This window comes from Salmo salar, chromosome ssa09 (assembly GCF_905237065.1).
Source record: "Salmo salar chromosome ssa09, Ssal_v3.1, whole genome shotgun sequence".
Taxonomy (NCBI): Eukaryota; Metazoa; Chordata; class Actinopteri; order Salmoniformes; family Salmonidae; genus Salmo; species Salmo salar.
The window spans coordinates 32230626-32255266 of record NC_059450.1 but is presented as its reverse complement, the minus strand read 5'-3'; the positions used below and the strand labels follow the sequence as shown (position 1 = coordinate 32255266).

The following is a 24641-nucleotide window of genomic DNA, read 5'->3' as shown; positions in this document are numbered from 1 at the left end:
GGGGATGGGATATGCTGTTGAAGATGTTATGAGTGGTTGGGGGGTGGAGGGTGAATAAAGAGGGGGTGCTGAGGAATCCCAGGGGAGTGATGCAGTGAGGTGCTTGGAGTCATCGTCACCTTAGATTGTCATCTCCTTAGATCTCGGGCCGGCCTGTTGCTGGCGATTAGGGCCCGGTCTGATCTGACCAGCGTGCTGAAGGCGTGCCGTGACAACACAGCATTGGCTAAATGCTTCTGACGGCCTGCCGCCGAGAGAGCAAGTAGAGGAGCACTGAACGAGGCCCGGCTCTACTTCACTGGGCAGAATGGATGAAGGGGAATGGGACACCTAGCTCACTAAGTAACTAGAAGATGCCCTCGGTGACTCACTCTAACGCTGATCCAGGAACAGCAGAGCAGCCAAAATGGAGTTGTTCACACTCATAGCAAGGCTCCGTCTGAAACGGTACCCTATTCCTTATATAGTTTGCCCTATCCGCTATATAGTGCACTACTTTTGAAAGTAAGCCTATCCCAAACCATTCAGAGTTAATGGCTAACCGTAAGATTTTGGACTTAATGCCTAAACTTAACCCTAACCTTAATCTGGAGTTAATGGCTATACTTAACCCTAACCTTACAAATCTGGAGTTAATGGCTAAACTTAACCCTAATCTTAAGAATCTGGAGTTAATGGCTAAATTTAACCCTAACCTTAAAAATCTGGAGTTAATGGCTGAACTTAACCCTAACCTTAAGAATCTGGAGTTAATGGCTAAATTTAACCCTAACCTTAAAAATCTGGAGTTAATGGCTAAACTTAATCCTAACCTTAAAAATCTGGAGTTAATGGCTAAACTTAACCCTAACCTTAAAAATCTGGAGTTAATGGCTAAACTTAACCCTAACCTTAAAAATCTGGAGTTAATGGCTAAACTTAACCCTAACCTTAATCTGGAGTTAATGGCTATACTTAACCCTAATCTTAAAAATCTGGAGTTAATGGCTAAACTTAGCCCTAACCTTACAAATCTGGAGTTAATGGCAAAATGTAACCCTAACCTTAAAAATCTGGAGTTAATGGCTAAACTTAACCCTAACCTTAAAAATCTGGAGTTAATGGCTAAACTTAACCCTAATCTTAAAAATCTGGAGTTAATGGCTAAAGTTAACCTTAAACACTTTCAAATGTGACGTTTGAGAAACGCTGGAGATCCCTTCCAACTCCACTGAATTAGGTAAATCTGATTTGAGTTTTTTTGCACCTTACTTGTGGAATAATCTCCAAAACTCTCTAAAATTGGAGTTGGTGCCTGTCAGGAAACTCAGACAGCTGATTAAGAATGTGTTTGTTTTATAGGATTGTGTTTCGCTTTTCGTGTATTGATGTGTATAGTGTATATTGATGTGTATTGATGTGTATTGATGTGTATAGTGTATATTGATGTGTATTGATGTGTATAGTGTATATTGATGTATATCATTGTTTGATATAGGGCTCATCTGTAAAAGAGACCTTGGTCTCAGCATGACTCCCGGGCAAAATAAAGGCTATTATTAAAAAATAGTGCACTAATTCAAAAGTAGTGCATCATATAGGGAATAAGGTGCCATTTGGGAGGCAAACAGAGAGTTCAGCAGCAGAGAGAGAAAAGGACTGCAAGGCTTTGGGTGGATTAAGCTGGGGGCAGGAGGGTTGTCACCAATTTGACACCTCTAGATGTGCAACAGCAGGGATAGGCAACTCGATTAATTCACGGGCCGTTTTTTTGGGAGCCGGAAAATAATTATAATCATTTGTATACTTCAAACTGACCACAACTAAGCTCAAAAAGAGATTGTATTTGAAAATAACTATAATTTCATACCTTCATTACATTGATACACGATCACGTCTCTTTTTTTCCCGTGGGAATACTTGGGAACAGATTTCCTAAATTAAACTGATTTTATGCTTAACTGATTTTACAGTCTTTTTTAAAACATTTCTAAAAACTTTGGGGGCCAAAAGAAATCCCTCGCGGGCCGACCATTGTGCTACAGTTTGAAGCTCCTGGATTTGGAGCCCCTCGCTCCTCTTCTCACTCCTCTCAGGCTCAGGTGAGAGGACTGTAATCCCCACATCACATCACACATACAGACACACAGAAAGACTGGGCAGGGACGTCATCTCACTGAAACAGAGGGAAGGCCAGAGGGAAGGCCAGAGGGAAGGACAGAGGGAAGGACAGAGGGAAGGACAGAGGGAAGGACAGAGGGAAGGACAGAGGGAAGGACAGAGGGAGAGAGGGAAGAACCAACCCATGGGGAGGGGGCTCACACACAAACACACGAGAGACACACACGGGTTGTGATGGAATTAAAGAGGCGCCACAGGGTGAAGGTGAGCTGGGAGGTAGGAAGGCTAAGGTAGGAAAAGTATTGGCTCACTCAAGCCAGAGAGGGAGATACCTGGCTACTGTCATAATAATAACAGACTAAAAAGTGACCTGCAAGGCATTTAATCTCCAATTCTATTTGATCAGATTTGTTTTGTGTTGGCATTACCATATTTCTGAGTAGCGTATCATATAACTAAATGGGATGACATTGAGATCTGACATTGAAATACCAATTTCAAAGCAGCCGGCTGCAATTGTATTTAATTTAATCAGTAGGGCCTTTGTAATAATGATTATCCAATGCACTTTTTACATAAAAGTGGTGCTTGAGAGAAAGGGAGAAAGGAAGAGGTGAGAGAGAGAGAGAGAGAGAGAAGGGGGCTGTATCTACCTTCCTGTGTATTAAGGGGTTTGACACCCACTGGCTAGTGCCCCCCCCCCCTCTCTCTCTAACTATGGGCCTCTTGTCCTGACTGTTCATTTGCCCCCATTGCAGAGTGGTCTCGTTAATGTGATTTAAAGAGCTGGATCAGCCATCAAGCTCAATCAATAGCCGTTTCATTTCGCGCCATCTCTCAATGCCTTATAAAGAGGTGCCTGCTCGGCCCGGGCTCACAGACATCTCGTTATCGCTCTCACAGGGGCACCGGAAAGAAGCGCAGCTCGCCGCCTCGCTAAGCTAGACTCATTCAACCCCCCTCCACCCCCAAAGCTACGTGCCAGCTGCAGCCCAAGACCAAACATTGAATTGGGAGCAGCTCCCCTCCACTCCCCTCCCCTGGAGCAGGGGGTGACTGAGGAAAACAAGTGCGCCTGGCAGGGCCCTTCTCAATCAATACTAACATGTGAAGCCCTTCCCAATAAAACATAACTACATCTTCCGTCCATCAAGATGACAAAGTTCCACAACAAACCTCTGATACTGATAGAGATATACAGTATACACTTTTGTTGTGCTCACGTCCACAAACAGTGACAGGCACACACACACACACACACACAGTTCTGTACAAGATTAGGGATAAAATACAAATGCATGTGTGCTGGGTGTTAGTGTTGTTGGCATGAAGAACAGAGTATACACATGTTTATATACATATATAATTATGCAGAGATGCACTCAGCAGGGAGCTATGCAGAGGCATATCGGCTGGTCTCTCTGGATGTATGCAAAGTGTCAGTGTGTGTGTGTGTGTGTGTGTGTGTGTGTGTGTGTGTGTGTGTGTGTGTGTGTGTGTGTGTGTGTGTGTGTTCTGTGTCTGTCTGTTTGCGCATGTGTGTATGTGTGTGCTTTTGTGTGATTATGTGTATGTGTTTGTGCGCACTTGCACATATGTTTGGTCTTGAGAGTGATTCATATGCAGTTATGAACTGTGCACGTTTTTGCATGTGAGCGCATGAGAGACAGTGTGTGTGTGTGTGTGTGTGTGTGTGTGTGTGTGTGTGTGTGTGTGTGTGTGTGTGTGTGTGTGTGTGTGTGTGTGTGTGTGTGTCACCAGGTGTGTCTCCAGGTAGAGCTTGAGGCTGTCCATTTCAGCTTTGGGTGGCGTCCAGTTCTCTGTGGTCTCCAGGGCTTCCCTCAGCCAGCAGATAAACTCATCTAGTTTTTTCACAAAGCCCTGAGAGAGAGAGAGAGAGAGAGAGAGAGAGAGAGAGAGAGAGAGAGAGAGAGAGAGAGAGAGAGAGAGAGAGAGAGAGAGAGAGAGAGAGAGAGAGAGAGACAGAGAGAGACAGAGAGAGACAGAGAGAGAGAGAGAGAGAGAGGGAGAGAGAGAGAGAGAGAGAGAGAGAGAGAGAGAGAGAGAGAGAGACAGAGAGAGACAGAGAGAGAGAGAGAGAGAGAGAGAGAGAGAGAGAGAGAGAGAGAGAGAGAGAGAGAGAGAGAGAGAGAGTCAACTTACAGCAGCGACTCTGGTGCTATTCTTGTTGTTGTTATGTGATATTTCACCCCTTGAGTTAAAACAACCAACTTTAGGGTGAATTGAGGGTATACACAGTACACACATCAGTTTATACACACAAACAATGGGTTGATGGGAAAGATTTCCCATTAGTAACATTGCCCTTGATCAGCTAGAGGTGCTTAGTCAAAGAGAGGATAAGTGGAGGAGAGGCTCACTGTGTGGTGTGGGACTACTGCCATCCGCTGGTGAAGAAAGGCATTGACTTTTCCAAAACAGATAGACCTCTCTCTCTTGACAGTACTGTGGCGGGCATGTACTTGGACGGTTACTTGCATGTATTTCATTCATTACTACCTCAGGTCTGTACATCCAGTGTTCACCCCCTGGTGTACAGTGTATGGATGCAGTAAAGCTTCACTTATTGAGCGGTGTTCGGTGTTCGGTAATTGCATTCATGGCACCAGAATTCCAGATAGAGCCCCAGTATTTATGTTTTTGGACCTGACTTCTTAGACAGGCTTTGATATGGTTGTGGATGGCTGGGTCTGAGGCTGGGTCTGAGGCTGGGTCTGAGGCTGGGTCTGAGGCTGAGGCTGGGTCTGAGGCTGGGTCTGAGACTGGGTCTGAGGCTGGGTCATAGGCTGGGTCCTGGTTTAAAGGTAGAGCTGGCAGGCTGGCACACAGGGGGTGGTATCAGTAACATCCTAATACCAGGGCCTGGATGGCGATACTAGTGTAGTGGGCATAGCCAGGACCTTGCTCAGTCACTAACAAATACTCTCCCTCCTGCTCTATCTTCCTCTTTCTATTTCTCTTTACCCCTCTCCCTCTTCCATCATAAAAAAATATATTGCATTAATGTCTTGACTGTGTGCAGTAGGCTAGTAGTAAGCTGGCCATATTAGCCAGTGAGATATGCACATTAAAGACACTGAGACTAGAACACAATCCCCCAGGACAGGGATATTATGTGCGTTTCCTTTTCATCCTCCCTCTCCACCAGTAAAGCTTTCAACCAAGATGAATACACAGCCCCTGGTGACAACAACCAAGATGAATACACAGCCCCTGGTGACAACAACCAAGATGAATACACAGCCCCTGGTGACAACAACCAAGATGAATACACAGCCCCTGGTCACAACAACCAAGATGAATACACAGCCCCTGGTCACAACAACCAAGATGAATACACAGCCCCTGGTGACAACAACCAAGATGAATACACAGCCCCTGGTGACAACAACCAAGATGAATACACAGCCCCTGGTGACAACAACCAAGATGAATACACAGCCCCTGGTGACAACAACCAAGATGAATACACGAGCCCCTGGTGACAACAACCAAGATGAATACACGAGCCCCTGGTGACAACAACCAAGATGAATACACAGCCCCTGGTGACAACAACCAAGATGAATACACAGCCCCTGGTGACAACAACCAAGATGAATACACAGCCCCTGGTGACAACAACCAAGATGAATACACAGCCCCTGGTGACAACAACCAAGATGAATACACAGCCCCTGGTGACAACAACCAAGATGAATACACAGCCCCTGGTGACAACAACCAAGATGAATACACAGCCCCTGGTCACAACAACCAAGATGAATACACAGCCCCTGGTGACAACAACCAAGATGAATACACAGCCCCTGGTGACAACAACCAAGATGAATACACAGCCCCTGGTGACAACAACCAAGATGAATACACAGCCCCTGGTGACAACAACCAAGATGAATACACGAGCCCCTGGTGACAACAACCAAGATGAATACACGAGCCCCTGGTGACAACAACCAAGATGAATACACAGCCCCTGGTGACAACAACCAAGATGAATACACAGCCCCTGGTGACAACAACCAAGATGAATACACAGCCCCTGGTGACAACAACCAAGATGAATACACAGCCCCTGGTCACAAAAGCATTAACGGCAGGGCTTAGCGTGTCATAGAATGGGTTTGTGGGCCAGTGTAATGCGCCAGGCAGGAGGAAAAGCGTATGAATAACATGAATGAACAACAACCCTTCTCTTCCCATCCATCCCCTCCAAACTTTTCTCAGGGAAAGAGAGCGAGATAGGCAGGGAAAAAGAGAGAAAGACAGGTGGAGAAAGTAGAAAAAGGAAGAAACTGAAAAAAGACAGCGGTAGAGAGGGAGGGAGAGTGAGAGAAAGGCAGACTTGAAGGAATGGAAAGCGAAAGAGCAAGAAAGAGTGTGAGAGAGAGAGAGAGAGGGGGATAGAGGGAAGGAAGGCTCTGCTCGTCCGTGGCGTCACACTTGACTAGGCCCCTGAGAAACCCCCAGTAGAACCTTCAGCTGCCAGCTAGCTGTCTGTTGCCATGAGGATGAAGTCATCTCCAGAGGCCCGCATGCTAATGTATTCAATCACCTCCCTGTGTGACACGTATCATCTCAGGTGGCGTGCCTGGCTGCCTCTCTCTCAGCCCCATAGCCTCACAGCCTAGCTGACTCTCTCATAGCCTCAGCCTCTCTCTCAGCCCCAACTTCAGCCCCAGCCTCCGCCTCTCTGTTAGCCCAAGCCCAAGGACAGCAGAGGAGAGGATGTGCTAATCCTCTGATTGTATGTAACCGATGGAGATGTCTGATTGGTAAATACATTTAATCCTATGTAATAGCCAAAGTGGCAACCTAAGCATCTAACAATCAGTAACAACCATTGGAAAGATACATGGCTGGTTGTACATTACAGAACTATAACAGCAAGCATTTGATTTTAATGAATTTTTTTCAATGCATGAAATGTATGCATTGTATATGCAACAAAATGTTGTTCTATTTTATATGTAGGCACTGTAGACGAGCCAAATATGAATTCTCTCACAGTCGTCATTCTCCGTTCCTGCCAGGAGGTGGCATTGAAACCCCACTGTGCTAATCAGGCTTTACCAACAGGAGAGAATCCACTGTGTGGCTCACTGACAGACTGTGGAGATAAATAGTCAAAAGACTGAGTCTGCCTCCTAAAATGGCACCATATTCCCTATTTAGTGCACTACTTTTGAACAGGGCCCATAATGCTCTGGTCAAATGTAGTGCACCATATAAGGAATATGGTGCCATTTGGGACAAAACCGGAGTATTTTCATGGCATAATAGCTACAGACTGTCTAAAACTACAGATAATATTCAATCATATACAGTGGAAAATGTTGATGCTAAAGGATTATACAATACTAGTTATGTCTAGGTAGTATTTATAGGCTGGCTCATAGTAACTCTACTAGCATTGACATTGTCCTGGAGACTGTGGAACAAGTGTCAGACAGACATCCCTGTGATGGCATGGCAGGATACCATGGAGTCACTCAGGACCGAGGCTCATCAGGGCTGAGGTTCACAGACTATGGAGAATATAATATCACTACTTACTGTATGTGTTAAAGAATGGAATGAGTCTGTGTCTCTTTCTCTCTCCAAATAATACATTAGCACCCAGCTCCTTCATAGATGCTCTTCATTATTTACCTAATGGTCTAATTGCATTATAGGTGGATGAGAGACATTAACATGAGAGGCATGCAGGAGAAGGTTGCAGTGCGTTGGTTAGTAGTTTTATGAGGTTATTCTACGTGAGAGTAGAGAGAAGACCAGGGAGCGACGTGTTTCACTAAGCCTTTAATGTGCTAGCTGGCACTGGTTTTCGCTTTTCGCGTTTTAATATTTCTGAATGTACTCTGTAGCTCCACTGCATTCCTCTCTTTCTACAAATAAGAATTGGATCAGAGCATACAGGTATGCAGCATGCTGAATGATCCTCAAAGCAGGTTAGGCCATCTCCTCTGATGTGTAGGTATTCAAAACTTGTCACATAACCTTAATCCTCAGTCTGGCATGCTATGTGACATTGGAGGAAAACTATCCTTGTTGTGTACTAATGCCGTATTACCATATGCAAGACGACAACAACGATTAATCTGTTCATAAATCACTTAATCAATACTGTAGCTGTCAGTATACAACTGACCTTTGAAGATGTGTTGACATGCAAATGCATATTGACACCATCATTATGAACCGGAATGAATTAGCAACACTGTCTAGTTTGGGAATACATTAACTTTGGAGTCAATCTAGGGCTGGTAAAATGACCGTATAACCGCGTAACAGACGGTTATGGATGAATAACGCCATGAAAATAAAATAACCATCACAACTGTTAAAAAGAAGATATACTGAGTTCACCCCTTTTGCCCTCAGAATTGCCTCAATTGGTTGGGGCATGGACTCTACAGTTGTGTCAAGTTGGCTGGATGTCCTGTGGGTGGTGGACCATTCTTGATACACACGGGAAACTGTTGAGTGTGAAAAACCCGGCAGTGTTGCAGTTCTTGACACAAAACGGTGCACCTGTCACCTACTAGCATACCCTGTTCAAAGGCACTTAAATCTTTTGTCTTGCAAATTCACCCTCTGAATGGCACACATACACAATCCATGTCATAATTGTCTCAAGGATTAAAAATCCTTCTTTAACCTGTCTCCTCCCCTTCATCTACACTAATTAAAGTGGATTTAACAGGTGACACCAATAAGGGATCAAAGCTTCACCTGGTCAGTCTATCATGGAAAGAGCAGTTGTTCATACTGTTTTGTACACTCCGTGTGTATATACAGTGCATTCGGGAAAATACTCAGACCCCTTCACTTTTTCCACATTTTGTTACGTTGCAGCCTTATTCTAAAATTGATTAAATTAAATATTTTCCTTGTCAATCTACACACAATACCCCATAATGACAAAGCAAAAACAGTTTTTTTGTACATTTTTGCAAATTTAGTCAAAGTTAAAAACAGAAATACCTTATTTACATAAGTATTCAGACAGCTATGAGACTCAACATTTAGATCAAGTGCATCCTGTTTCCATTGATCATCCTTGAGCTGTTTCTACAACTTGATTGGAGTCAAACCTGTGGTAAATTCATTTGATTGGACATGATTTGGAAAGTCACACACCTGTCTATATATGGTTCCACAGTTGGCAGTGCATGTCAGAGCAAAAACCAAGCCATGAGGTTGAAGGAATTGTCCGTAGAGCTCTGAGACAGGATTGTGTGTCACGTCTACCCCTGCTCCCCCTCTCCGGCGCTCGACGTCGCCTGTTTACTAACATCCGGTCCTGGCAACCCATCACTACACACACCTGGCAACCCTTCATTACGCACACCTGCGCCTCATCATTAGGCACATCTGGACCCCATCCCTTCCCTGACTACTCCCCCTATATGGGGCAGCAGGTAGCCTAGTGGTTAGAGCGTTGGCTAGTAACCAAAAGGTAGCAAGATCAAATCCCCGAGCTAAAAAGGTAAAAATCTGTCGTTCTGCCCCTGAACAAGGCAGTTAACCCACTGTTCCTAGGCCTTCATTGAAAATAAGAATTTGTTCTTAACTGACTTGCCTAGTTAAATAAAGGTTAAATAAAAATAAATATATAACACTCTGTTGTCATTTCCCGTCTAGTGTTATTGTTTATGTTCTCATGTCCAGACACTTCTCTTGTTTTTGTATTATTACGTGTTCATTTATATTAAACTGTCCAATTACACCTGCTTCCCAACACCCTGCGTCTCCAGTACAATGTGTGGAAGCACATATTTATTTATTTTATTTTTTATTTAACATTTATTTAGTGGCTTGCGAAAGTATTCACCCTCAGTGTCATTTTTCCTATTTTGTTGCCTTACAACCTGGAATTAAAGTAGATTTTTGGGGGGGTCTGTATCATTTGATTTACACAACATGCCTACCACTTTGAAGATGCACAATATTTTTTATTGTGAAACAAACAAGAAATAAGACCAAAAAAAATGAAAACTTGAGCGTGCATAACGATTCACCCCCCCAATGTCAATACTTTGTAGAGCCACCTTTTGCAGCAAGTCTCTTGGGGTATGTCTCTATAAGCTTGGCACATCTAACCACTGGGATTTTTTCCCATTCTTCAAGGCAAAACTGCTCCAGCTCCTTCAAGTCGGATGGGTTCCACTGGTGTACAGCAATCTTTAAGTCATACCACAGATTCTCAATTGGATTGAGGTCTGGGCTTTGACTAGGCCACTCCAAAACACTTACATATCCTCTAAACCACTCGAGTGTTGCTTTAGCAGTATGCTTAAGGTCATTGTCCTGCTGGAAGGTGAACCTCCGTCCCACTCTCAAATTTCTGGAAGACTGAAACAGGTTTCCCTCAACAATTTCCCTGTATTTAGCGCCATCAATCATTCCTTCAATTCTGACCAGTTTCCCAGTCCCTGCTGATGAAAAACATCCCCACAGCATGATGCTGCCACCACCATGCTTCACTGTGGGGATGAGGTTCTCGGGGTGATGAGAGGTGTTGGGTTTGCACCAGATATAGTGTTTTCCTTGATGGCCAAAAAGCTCAATTCTAGTCTCATCTGACCAGAGTACCTTCTTCCATATGTTTGGGGACTCTCCCACATGCCTTTTGGTAAACACTAGACGTGTTTGCTTATTTCTTTCTTTAAGCAATGGCTTTTTTTCTGGCCACTCTTCCGTAAAGCCCAGCTCTGTGGAGTGTACGGCTTAAAGTGGTCTGGTGGACAGATACTCCAATCTCCGCTGTGGAGCTTTGCAGCTCCTTCAGGGTTATCTTTAGTTTTCCAAACGAGCCGTCTCCTTTCTGGGTTATCGCATTTCCACCACGGGGGTGGTGATGGAGTGTGACCGTGTTAAGGCCGTGCTTAATTGGCCGACTCCAACCACGGTGAAGGAGGTGCAGCGGTTCTTAGGCTTTGCCAATTACTACCGGAGGTTTATCCGCGGTTTTGGCCAGGTAGCGGCTCCCATTACCTCACTGCTGAAGGGGGGGCCGGTGCGTTTGCGATGGTCGACGGAGGCGGACGGAGCCTTCAAGAAGTTGAAGACGCTGTTCACCGACGCACCCGTGTTGGCGCACCCAGACCCGTCTTTAGCGTTCGTAGTGGAGGTGGACGCATCCGAGGCTGGGGTGGGTGCCGTGCTATCACAGCACTCAGGTACGCCATCGAAACTCCGCCCCTGCGCTTTCTTTTCGAAGAAGCTCAGTTCGGCGGAGCGTAACTACGATGTGGGGGACAGGGAGTTGCTAGCGGTGGTCAAAGCTCTGAGGGTGTGGCGGCACTGGCTTGAGGGGGCGAAACACCCCTTTCTCATCTGGACCGACCACCGAAACCTGGATTACATCCGGGCAGCGAGGAGACTGAATCCACGTCAGGAGAGGTGGGCCATGTTCTTCGCCCGGTTTAGGTTTACCATCTCCTATAGACCGGGTTCCCTGAATACTAAGGCCGACGCACTGTCCCGTCTCTATGACACGGAGGACCGGCCCATCGATCCAACTCCCATCATTCCAGCATCTAGGCTGGTGGCACCAGTGGTATGGGAGGTGGACACGGACATCGAGCGGGCATTGGTGTTGGAACCTGCACCTGCGCAGGTGCCCGTGGGGCGCATGTATGTGCCGCTCGGTGTTTGTGATCGTTTGATTCGGTGGGCGCACACGCTACCTACTGCGGGTCATCCTGGTGAGGCGAGGACAGTGCGGAGTCTAAGGGGGAAGTACTGGTGGCCCATCTTGGCTAAGGACATGAAGTCCTATGTCTCTTCCTGTTCGGTGTGTGCCCAGAGTAAGGCTCCTAGGCATCTACCGAGAGGGAAGTTACAGCCCCTCCCCGTTCCACAACGACCATGGTCGCACCTGTCCATCGACTTCTTAACAGATCTTCCCTCCTCTCAGGGGAACACGGCGATTCTGGCGGTTGTGGATCGGTTCTCTAAGTCCTGCTGTCTCCTCCCATTGCCCAGTCTCCCTACGGCCCTGCAGACTGCAGAGGCCCTATTTACCCACGTCTTCCGGCACTACGGGGTGCCGGAGGACATTGTCTCTGATCGAGGTTCCCAGTTCACATCCAGGGTCTGGAAAGCGTTTATGGAGCAGCTGGGGGTCTCGGTCAGTTTGACCTCCCGTTATCACCCCGAGAGCAATGGGCAGGTGGAGAGGGTGAACCAGGAGGTGGGCAGGTTACTGAGGTCGTATTGCCAGGACCGGCCAGGGGAGTGGGCGAGGTATATTCCCTGGGCTGAATTAGCCCAGAACTCACTTCGCCACTCCTCGACTAACATATCACCCTTTCAGTGTGTGTTAGGTTACCAGCCGGTCCTGGCACCATGGCACCGGAGCCAGACCGAGGCGCCTGCGGTGGAGGACTGGGTTCAGCACTCCAAGGAGACCTGGAGAGCCGTTCAGGACTCACTAAAGGAGGCCAGTGCGCGGCAGAAGAGGAGTGCTGACCGCCACCGCAGTGAGGCGCCCGTGTTCGCACCGGGAGACAGGGTCTGGCTCTCGACCCGGAACCTGCCCCTCCGCGTGCCCTGACGGAAGCTGGGGCCGCAGTGTGTGGGGCCCTTCAAAGTCCTGAGGAGGATAAACGAGGTGTGTTATCGGTTGCAACTCCCTTCCTATTACCGTATTAACCCCTCGTTTCATGTGTCTCTCCTCAGGCCGGTGGTAGCTGGTCCCCTTCACGAAGATGAGGTGCCGGAGGTCCCTCCGCCCCCTCTGGACATCGGGGGGTCCCCGGCGTACAGCATACGGGCCATTCTGGACTCGAGACGCCGGGCGAGGGGCCTGCAGTACCTCGTGGACTGGGAGGGGTACGGCCCGGAGGAGAGGTGCTGGGTGCCGGCGGAGGACGTCCTGGACCCATCTATGTTGAGGGATTTCCACCACCTCCGTCCGGATCGCCCTGCGCCTCGCCCTCCGGGTCGACCTCGAGGCCGGTGTCGGCGCGCTGCAGGAGCCGCGCGTCAGGAAAATAAAAAAAAGGGAAAAGCAAAGGGAATCGGTGGCAGCTAATAGGCTGGTGACGACGACCGCCGAGTGCCACCCGAGCAGGAGAGGGGTGCCACCGTCGGTGGGAATCGTGACAGTACCCCCCCCTCCTGCTCGGGTGGCGCTCGGCGGTCGTCGTCACCAGCCTATTAGCTGCCACCGATTCCCTTTGCTTTTCCCTTTTTTTTTTGACACCTGTGGTCAATTAGCCATTAGAGGGGCTATTTAGGTTAGCTGACCCGCTCCTTTTCGTGCGGGATTAATTGTTGTTTCCGACTGTCTTGTTCATGTTCGGCTTGGCATTGTCACACCTTATTTATTCCCCTGTGTTTGGGAACTTAGGTTTTGTTTCTCAAAGTGTTATTAAAAAACAACACTCCCTGTGCTCGTTGCTTCCTGCGCCTCATTCCTAAACCACGACTACCAACGCTGTTACAGAACCACAGTTCCTGGAATATCTCATCAATTTTGTTCTATTCGAATTATTGTGATCCTTCCAATTTATATTAAAATCACCCAAGATAAATACATCTATGTTACTATCTGTGGCCTGGTCAAACCCAGTACATAAGTCATCCAGATAGGACACCTTAGAGCTAGGAGGTCTATACACACATCCTACCAATATGGGTGCCTGGTGAGGCAGATGTACTTGAGCCCATAGTGCCTCTACTTGACATACATTAAGGTCATCCCTTCTCTTAAAAGGTATATGATTCTGAATGTACAGTGCTACACCCCCACCATTCTTATTCCTGTCTCTTCTCAGTAGACTATATCCATGAATGTTAATTTGCCCATCATTTACAGATGCATCTAAATGCGTTTCGGTCAAAGCCAAAATATTAATATTATTTATCTTGACCAAGTTAAAAACATCATGTATTTTGTTAGGAAGGCTACATACATTAACCTGAGCTATATGCAACCCTTTCCTTATCAAGTGAAGATCAATAGAGCATGTATTCATTATAGTTGAAGTTGTCATGATCCACTACAACACACAAAATCAAATTTGAACATTAAATTAAAATAGCCAGGGAGTTACTCTAGAGTCGATACAATTGCCCGCTGATATAAAGTTCATCCATCACCATGGAGACTCGTTGATTCAGGCAACGCTTTTCCTTCATGATGGGATATAGTTTTTTCCTCCTTTCATTGATCTCGGTGGGGAAGTGATCATTCATTCCAAAATCAGTGTTTCTGAGTTCTCTGCCCATGTTCTTCGTCATTTCCTTTTGCTTAAATTTGTCAAAACATGCAATAATAGCCCGTGGCCTATTTCCGGAGGCCTTACCTATTCTATGGACTCTGGAGAAAGTGACATTACGCACAACATCAGTGGGCAGTTTTAGTTGAGTTGACATAAAGTCTCGGACTGTGTCCTCACAGCCTCTGCTGTTGTCATTCTCCGGTATCCTTGAAAATATTAGATTGTTCTGCATTGATTGACACTGTACATCAAGCAAGGTTTCTTTAAGATGTTTGTTCTCCCTTTGCACCACCTCCACCTTGCTATGAATAGAGTCTACAGTACCTTTCAGCGCCGTGTTCTCTTTCCTTAGATCATCAATCTGACGTTGGCTGAATTCTAGACTAGCACATAATGCATTGGTGTCCTCTCGTAATATATCCAAGATATCACGTTTAGCAAGACTTTCATTGATGGATTTTAACAAGTCAACATCCATATCAATAAACCTCTCCCCACTCGCCTCACGCTCCCTCTTACTAGGGGATGGTTTGGTCTCATCGTTGATACCAATTGGCCAACCTGGTTTTAGTTTGTTTTGTTGATTGGGTTGGTTGTCCTTAGCATGCTTGAATCCACCGAAACCAGCAATAAACAAAAGGTTTATTCTTTCAGTGAAATACGGAACCGTTCTGTATTTTATCTAAAGGGTGGCATCCATAAGTCTAAATATTGCTGTTACATTGCACAACCTTCAATGTTATGTCATAATTATGTAAAATTCTGGCAAATTTATTACGGTCTTTGTTAGGAAGAAATAGTCTTCACACAGTTCGCAGCGAGCCAGGTGGCCCAAACTGCTGCATATACCCTGACTCTGCTTGCACAGAACGCAAGAGAAGTGACACAATTTCCCTAGTTAATATTGCCTGCTAACATGAATTTCTTTTAACTAAATATGAAGGTTTAAAAAAATATACTTGTGTATTGATTTTAAGAAAGGCATTGATGTTTATGGTTAAGTACATTGGTGCAACGACAGTGCTTTTTTTGGAAATGCGCTTGTTAAATCATCACCCGTTTTGAGAAGTAGGCTGTGATTCGATGATAAATTAACAGGCACCGCATTGATTATTTGCAACGCAGGACAAGCTAGTTAAACTAGTAATATCATCAACCATGTGTAGTTAAATAGTGATTTGGTTATTAAGATTGATTGTTTTTTATAGATACGTTTAATGCTAGCTAGCAACTTACCTTGGCTTCTTACTGCACTCGCGTAACAGGTGATCAGCCTGCCACGCAGTCTCGTTGGAGAGTGCAATGTAATTACCGTCCAAAAATGCAGATTACCGATTGTTATGAATCGGCCATGCCGATTAATCGGTCGACCTCTAGTACATACCCCAACCAGAAGCCATGGATTACAGGCAATATTCGCACTGAGCTAAAGGGTAGAGCTGCCGCTTTCAAGGAGCAGGACTCTAACCCGGAAGCTTATAAGAAATCCCGCTATGCCCTCCGACGATCCATCAAACAGGCAAAGCGTCAATACAGGACTAAGATTGAATCCTACTACCCCGGCTCCGACGCTCATCGGATGAGGCAGGGCTTGCAAACTATTACAGACTACAAAGGGAAACACAGCTGAGAGCTGCCCAGTGACACGAGCCTACCAGACGAGCTAAATAACTTCAATCCTCGCTTCGAGGCAAGTAACACTGAGGCATGCATGAGAGCATAAGCTGTTCCGGACGACCATGTGATCACGCTCTCCGCAGCCGATGTGAGTAAGACCTTTAAACAGGTCAACATTCACAAGGCCGCAGGGCCAGACGGATTACCAGGACCCGTACTCCCAGCATGCGCTGACCACCTGGCAAGTGTCTTCACTGACATTTTCAACCTATCCCTGTCTGAGTCTGTAATACCAACATGTTTCAAGCAGACCACCATAGTCCCTGTGCCCAAGAACATTAAGGTAACCTGCCTAAATGACTACCGACCCGTAGCACTCACGTCTGTAGCCATGAAATGCTTTGAAAGGCTGGTCATGGCTCACATCAACACCATTATCCCAGAAACCCTAGACCCACTCCAATTTGCATACCACCCCACAGGTCCACAGATGATGCAATCTCTATTGCACTCCACACAGCCCTTTCACACCTGGACAAAATTAACACCTATGTTAGAATGCTATTTATTGATTACAGCTCAGGGTTCAACACCATAGTGCCCTCACAGCTCATCACTAAGCTAAGGACCCTGGGACTAAACACCTCCCTCTGCAACTGGATCCTGGACTTCCTGACGGGCCACGCCCAGGTGGTAAGGGTAGGTAGCAACACATCCGCCACGCTGATCCTCAACACGGGGGCCCCTCAGGGGTGCGTGCTCAGTCCCTGATTGTGGACTACAGGAAAAGGAGGACCGAGCACGCCCCCATTCTCATCGACAGGGCTGTAGTGGAGCAGGTTGAGAGCTTCAAGTTCCTTGGCGTCCACATCACCAACAAACTAACATGGTCCAAGCACACCAAGACAGTCGTGAAGAAGGCACGACAAAACCTATTCCCCCTCCGGAGACTGAAAAGATTTGGCATGGGTCCGCAGATCCTCAAAAGGTTTTACAGCTGCACCATCGAGAGCATCCTGACGGATTGCATCACTGCCTGGTATGGCAATTGCTTGGCCTCCGACCGCAAGGCACTACAGAGGGTAGTGCGAACTGCCCAGTACATCACCGGGGCCAAGCTTCCTGCCATCCAGGACCTCTATACCAGGCGGTGTCAGAGGAAGACCCTAAAAATTGCCAAAGACTCCAGCCACCCTAGTCATAGACCGTTCTCTTTGCTACCACACGACAAGTGGTACCGGTGCGCCAAGTCTAGGTCCAAGAGGCTTCTAAACAGCTTCTACCCCCAAGCCATAAGACTCCTGAACATCTTATCAAATGGCTACCCAGACTATTTTCATTGCCCACCCCTTCTACGCTGCTGCTACTATCTGTTATTATCTATGCATAGTCACTTTAATAACCCTACATGTACATATCACCTCAATTACCTCAACACCAGTACCCCCTATATATATTGTCCCACTATTGTTATTTACTGCTGCTCTTTAATTATTTGTTATTCTTATCTCTTACTTTTTTTTAGGTATTTTCTTAAAACTGCATTGTTGGTTAAGGGCTTGTAAGTAACCATTTCACTGATCACCTGTTGTATTCGGCGCATGTGACAAATAACATTTGATTTAATTTGATTTGAAACTGGCTCTCATGAGGACCACCACAGGAAAGGAAGAACCAGAGTTACCTCTGCTGCAGAGGATAAGTTCATTAGAGCTACCAGGCAAAATAAATGTTTCACAGAGTTCAAGTAACAGACACATCTCAACATCAACTGTTCAGAGGAGACTGCGTTAATGAGGCCTTCATGGTCCAATTGCTGCAAAGAAACAACTACTAAAGGACACTAAGATAATAATAAGAAGAAGAGACTCGCTTCGGGCCAAGAAACACAAGCAATGGACATTAGACCGGTGGAAATCTGTCCTTTGGTCTGATGAGTCCAAATTAGAGATTTGTGGTTCCAACCGCCGTGTCATTGTGAGACGTAGAGTAGGTGAACGGATGATCTCCGCGTGTGTGGTTCCCACCGTGAAGCATGGAGAAGGTGTGATGGTCATTGTCAACAGGACAATGACCCAACTCACCTCCAGGCTGTGTAAGGGCTATTTGACCAAGAAGAAGAGTGATGGAGTGCTGCATCAGATGACCTGGCCTCCACAATCACCCGACCTCAACCCAAATGAGATGGTTTGGAATGAGTGAAGGAAAAGCAGCCAACAAGTGCTCAGCATATGTGGGCACTCCTTCAAGACTGTTGGGAAAGCATTCCAGGTGAAGTTAGTTGTGAGAATGTCAAGATTGTGTAAAGCTGTCATCAAGGCAAAGGGTGGATACTTTGAAGAATCTCAACTATAAAATATATTTTGATTTGTTTAACACTTTTTTAGTTACTACATGATTCCATATGTGTTATTTCATAGTTTTGATGTCTTCACTATTATTCTACAATGTAGAAAAGAGCAAAAATAAAGAAATATCCTTGAATGAGTAGGTGTGTCCAAACTTTGGACTGGTACAGTATATGTGTATAATTGTATACTGTATGTATGTGTGTGTGTATATATATATATATATATATATATATATATATATATATACTGCTCAAAAAAATAAAGGGAACACTAAAATAACACATCCTAGATCTGAATTGATGTGGAATTGTAGTTTTGGCAGTCGGACATTTTGTGATCTGTAGTTCTGATCGGGGTGGCCATTTTAGTGATCGGGCAGAGCCCGTTTATTAGTTCTGCCCTCACATATCTGCCATTTATCACTCGACCCCCTTCTTTGCCACAATATATATATATATATACTGCTCAAAAAAATAAAGGGAACACTTAAACAATACAATGTAACTCCAAGTCAATCACACTTCTGTGAAATCAAATGGTCCACTTAGGAAGCAACACTGATTGACAATACATTTCACATGCTGTTGTGCAAATGGAATAGACAACCGGTGGGAATTATAGGCAATTAGCAAGACACCCCCAATAAAGGAGTGGTTCAGCAGGTGGTGACCAGAGACCACTTCTCAGTTCTTATGCTTCCTGGCGGATGTTTTGGTCACTTTTGAATGCTGGCGGTGCTTTCACTCTAGTGGTAGCATGAGACGGAGTCTACAACCCACACAGTGGCTCAGGTAGTGCAGCTCATCCAGGATGGCACATGAATGCGTGCTGTGGCAAGAAGGTTTGCTGTGTCTGTCAGCGTAGTGTCCAGAGCATGGAGGCGCTACCAGGAGACAGGCCAGTACATCAGGAGACGTGGAGGAGGCCGTAGGAGGGCAACAACCCAGCAGCAGGACCGCTACCTCCACCTTTGTGCAAGGAGGAGCAGGAGAAGCACTACCAGAGCCCTGCAAAATTACCTCCAGCAGGCCACAAATGTGCATGTGTCTGCTCAAACGGTCAGAAACAGACTCCATAAAATGTAAAATGTAATGAGGGTGGTATGAGGGCCCGACGTCCACAGGTGGGGGTTGTGCTTACAGCCCAACACCGTGCAGGACGTTTGGCATTTGCCAGAGAACACCAAGATTGCCAAATTCGCCACTGGCGCCCTGTGCTCTTCACAGATGAAAGTAGGTTCACACTGAGCACGTGACAGACGTGACAGAGTCTGGAGACGCCGTGGAGAACGTTCTGCTGCCTGCAACATCCTCCAGCATGACCGGTTTGGCGGTGGGTCAGTCATGCTGTGGGGTGGCATTTCTTTGGGGGGCCGCACAGCCCTCCATGTGCTCGCCAGAGGTAGCCTGATTGCCATTAGGTACCGAGATGAGATCCGCAGACCCCTTGTGAGACCATATGCTGGTGCGGTTGGCCTTGTGTTCCTCCTAATGCAAGACAATGCTAGACCTCATGTGGCTGGAGTGTGTCAGCAGTTTCTGCAAGAGGAAGGCATTGATGCTATGGACTGGCCCGCCCGTTCCCCAGACCTGAATCCAATTGAGCACATCTGGGACATCATGTCTCGCTCCATCCACCAACGCCACGTTGCACCACAGACTGTCCAGGAGTTGGCGGATGCTTTAGTCCAGGTCTGGGAGGAGATCCCTCAGGAGACCATCCGCCACCTCATCAGGAGCATGCCCAGGCATTGTAGGGAGGTCATACAGGCACGTGGAGGCCACACACACTACTGAGCCTCATTTTGACTTGTTTTAAGGACGTTACATCAAAGTTGGATCAGCCTGTAGTGTGGTTTTCCACTTTAATTTTGAGTGTGACTCCAAATCCAGACCTCCATGGGTTGATACATTGGATTTCCATTGATTATTTTTGTGTGATTTTGTTGTCAGTACATTCAACTATGTAAAGAAAAAAGTATTTAATAAGATTATTTCTTTCATTCAGATCTAGGATGTGTTGTTTAAGTGTTCCCCTTATTTTTTTGAGCACTATATATCAGTGACCTTGCAGCTGTGTCTTCTACCATACCATAGTAATCTATATAAATGACCTTGTTGCTGTGTATTTGACCATACCATACCGGTCTATATCAATGACCTTCCTGCTATGTCTTCTACCATACCATACTAATCTATATCAATGACCTTGCTGCAGTGTCTTCTACCATACTAATCTATATCAATGACCTTCCTGCGTTGTCTTCTACCATACCATACCAGTCTATATCAATGACCTTTACGCTGTGTCTTCTACCATACTAATCTATATCAATGACCTTCCTGCTGGTTCTTCTACTATACGATACTAATCTATATCAATGACATTGTTGCTGTGTATTCTATCATACCATACTAAGCTATATCAATGACCTTGCTGCTGTGTTTTCTACCATACCATACCAGTCTATATCAATGACCTTGCTGCTGGTTCTTCTACTATACGATACTAATCTATATCAATGACATTGTTGCTGTGTATTCTATCATACCATACTAATCTATATCAATGACCTTGCTGCTGGTTCTTCTACTATAAAATATACATCTATATCAGTGACCTTGCTGCTGTGTCTTCTACTATACCATACTATTCTATATCAATGACCTTGCTGCTGGGTATTCTACCATACCATACTAATCTTTATCAATGACCTTGCAGCTGTGTCTTCTACCATACTAATCTATATCAATGACCTTGCTGCTGGGTATTCTACCATACTAATCTATATCAATGACCTTGCTGCTGTGACTTCTAATATACCATACGAATCTATATCAATGACCTTGCTGCTGTGACTTCTACCATACCATACTAGTCTATATCGATGACCTTGCTGCTGTGTATTCTACCAAACCATAATAATATATATCAATGACCTTACTGCTGTGTCTTCTACCATACTAATCTATATCAATGACCTTCCTGCTGTGTCTTCTACTATAAAATATAAATCTATATCAATGACCATGCTGCTCTGTATTCTACTATACCATACTAAAATATGTCAATAACCTTACTGCTGTGTGTTCTACCATACCATACCAGTCTATATCAATTACCACCCTGCTGGGTATTCTATCATACCATAGTATTCTTTAACAATGCCCTTGATGCTGTGTATTCTACGATAAAATACAAATCTATATCAATGAACTTGCTGCTGGTTTTCTACAAAAAAATACAAATCTATATTAATGACCTTGCTGCTGTGTCTTCTACCATACCATACTAATCTATATCAATGAGCTTTCTGCTATGTCTTCTACAATACTAATCTATATCAATGACCTTACTGCTGTGAATTCTACCATACCATACTAATCTATATCAATGACCTTGCTGCTGTGTCTTCTACCATACTAATCTATATCAATGACCTTCCTGCTGTGTCTTCTACTATACCATACTAATCTATATCAATGACCTTCCTGCTGTGTATTCTACCATAATATACACATTTTTAACAATGACCTTCCTACTGTGTCTTCTACTATACCATACCAGTCTATATCAATGACTTTGCTGCTGTGTCTTCTACCATTCTAATCTATATCAATGACCTTACTGCTGTGTCTTCTACCATACCATACTAATCGAAATCAATTACCTTGCTGCTTGGTATTCTACCATACCATACTAATCTATATCAATGACCTTCCTGCTGTGTCTTCTACTATACCATACCAGTCTATATCAATAACCTTGCTGCTTGGTATTCTACCATACCATACTAATCTATATCAATTTCCTTCCTGCTGTGTCTTCTACCATACAATAGTAATCTATATCAATGACCTTGCTGCTCTGTATACTACTATACCATACTAATCTATGTCAATGACTTCGCTGCTGTGGCGTCTACCATACCATACTAATCTATATCAATGACCTTGCTGCTGGGTCTTCTACCATACCATACCAATCTATATTAAAAACCTGTTGGGGATAGGGGGCAGTATATTGGCCGGATAAAAAACGTACCTGATTTAATCTGGTTACTACTCCTGCCCAGTAACTAGAATATGCATATAATTGTTTGATTTGGATAGAAAACACCCTAAAGTTTCTAAAACTGTTTGAATGGTGTCTGTGAGTATAACAGAAATCATATGGCAGTCAAAACCCTGAGACAAATCCTGACAGGAAACTGAAATCTGATGTGTGGATATCACTTCAAACATTTGCCATTGAAACACACAGGGGGTTATGAATCATTTAGCACTTCTTAAGGCTTCCACTAGATGTCCACAGTCTATACAAAGTGGTTTGAGTCTCCTACTATCAAAATTGACTGAAAGAGAGGCTGTGGAAAGTGGTCACAGGTGGAGGGCCATTTACCATTATGACGCCGCCGCCCATGGCTACCCTCCCCTTTCGAAACGTTTTGAAAGACAATGAAAACGTCCCCATGGAATATTACTGAAGCTCTGGTTGAAAAAGGCCCGAAAGATTTATGTTATACAACGTTTGACAAGTTTGAACGAACTTAAATATATATTTTTTGTACATTCGTGACGACAAGTCCTACTCAGCACGGTACATTTTCAATAGCCTTCGGAGCGCGCTAACAATTGGGACATAAATGATTAACTTTTTCGAACAAAACTACATTTGTTATGGACCTGGGATTCCTGGAAGTGCTTTCTGATAAAGATAATCAAAGGTAAGGTTTTATTTACAATAGTATTTTTGATGGTTGATCATTCCAAGATGGCTCCAACATGTATAGCCTAGCCTATTTTGCTGGGTATACCACGTCGTTTATTGCAAAGTGTGATTTCCCAGTAAAGTTCTTTTTAAATCTGGCAAAGCAGTGGCATTCAAGACATGTTAATCTATAAGTCTTTGAATGACAATATTACATTTTAACAATGTTTTCGAATAGTAATTTTGTAAATTGTAGCGCTGATTTATCGGAAGCATTTGAGGGAAAAGATTTTCTGAATGTCACGCGCCGATGTAAAATGCTGTTTTTATATATAAATATGAACTTTATCGAACAAAAAATGCATGTATTGTGTAACATGATGTCCTAAGATTGTCATCTGATGAAGATTGTCAAAGGTTAGTGCTGCATTTAGCTGTGTTTTGGGTATTTGTGATGCATGCTAGTTGCTTTGAAAATGGCTGTGTGATTATTTCTGGCTGGGTACTCTCCTAACATAATCTAATGTTTTGCTTTTGCTGTAAAGTCTTTTTGAAATCGGACAACGTGGTTCGATTCAGGAGAGGTGTATCTATAAAACGGTGTAAAATAGTCATATGTTTGAGAAATTGAAGTTATAGCATTTATGAGGTTTTGCATTTCGCGCGACGCGATTCCACTGGCTGTTGATTAGGGTGGGACGCAAGCGTCCCACTGGCCCAGACAGGTTAATGACGTTGCTGCTGTGTCTTCTACCATTCCATACTAATTTATATCAATGACCTTGCTGCTGTGAATTCTACCATACCATACTAATCTATATCAATGACCTTGCTGCTGGTTCTTCTACGATAAAATACAAATCTATATCAATGACCTTGCTGCTGTGAATTCTACCATACCATACTAATCTATATCAATGACCTTGCTGCTGTGTCTTCTACCATACCATACTAATCTATATAAATGACCTTCCTGCTGTGTCTTCTATAATACTAATCTATATCAATGACCTTGCTGCTGGTTCTTCTACGATAAAATACAAATCTATATCAATGACCTTGCTGCTGTTTTTTCTACCATACCATACTAATCTATATCAATGACCTTCCTGCAATGTCTTCTACAATACTAATCTATATCAATGACCTTGCTGCTGTGAATTCTACCATACCATACTAATCTATATCAATAACCTTACTGCTGTGTGTTCTACCATACCATACTAATCTATATTAATGACCTTGCTGCTGTGTATTCTACCATACCATACTAATCGAAATCAATGACCTTACTGCTATGTCTTCTACCATAATATACTAATCTATATCAATGACCTTCCTGCTGTGTCTTCTACCATAATATACACATTTTTAACAATGACCTTCCTACTGTGTCTTCTACTATACCATACCAGTCTATATCAATGACCTTCCTGCTGTGTCTTCTACCATTCTAATCTATATCAATGACCTTCCTGCTGTGTCTTCTACCATTCTAATCTATATCAATGACCTTCCTACTGTGTCTTCTACTATACCATACCAGTCTATATCAATGACCTTACTGCTGTGTGTTCTACCATACCATACTAATCTATATCAATGA

At 44.6% G+C, this 24641-nt stretch overlaps 1 protein-coding gene across 4 annotated transcripts in view; it reads right to left on the bottom strand.

Annotated features, from left to right (window-relative positions):
- Nucleotides 1-24641, bottom strand: part of LOC106611224 (A-kinase anchor protein 6) — a 288016-nt gene that overhangs the window by 192150 nt on the left and 71225 nt on the right. For all 4 annotated transcript variants that reach the window (XM_045723598.1, XM_045723597.1, XM_045723599.1 and 1 more), the window contains exon 5: nt 3859-3981. In XM_045723598.1, the coding sequence (XP_045579554.1) occupies nt 3859-3981 (123 nt within the window). The remainder of the gene's footprint in view (nt 1-3858; nt 3982-24641) is intronic.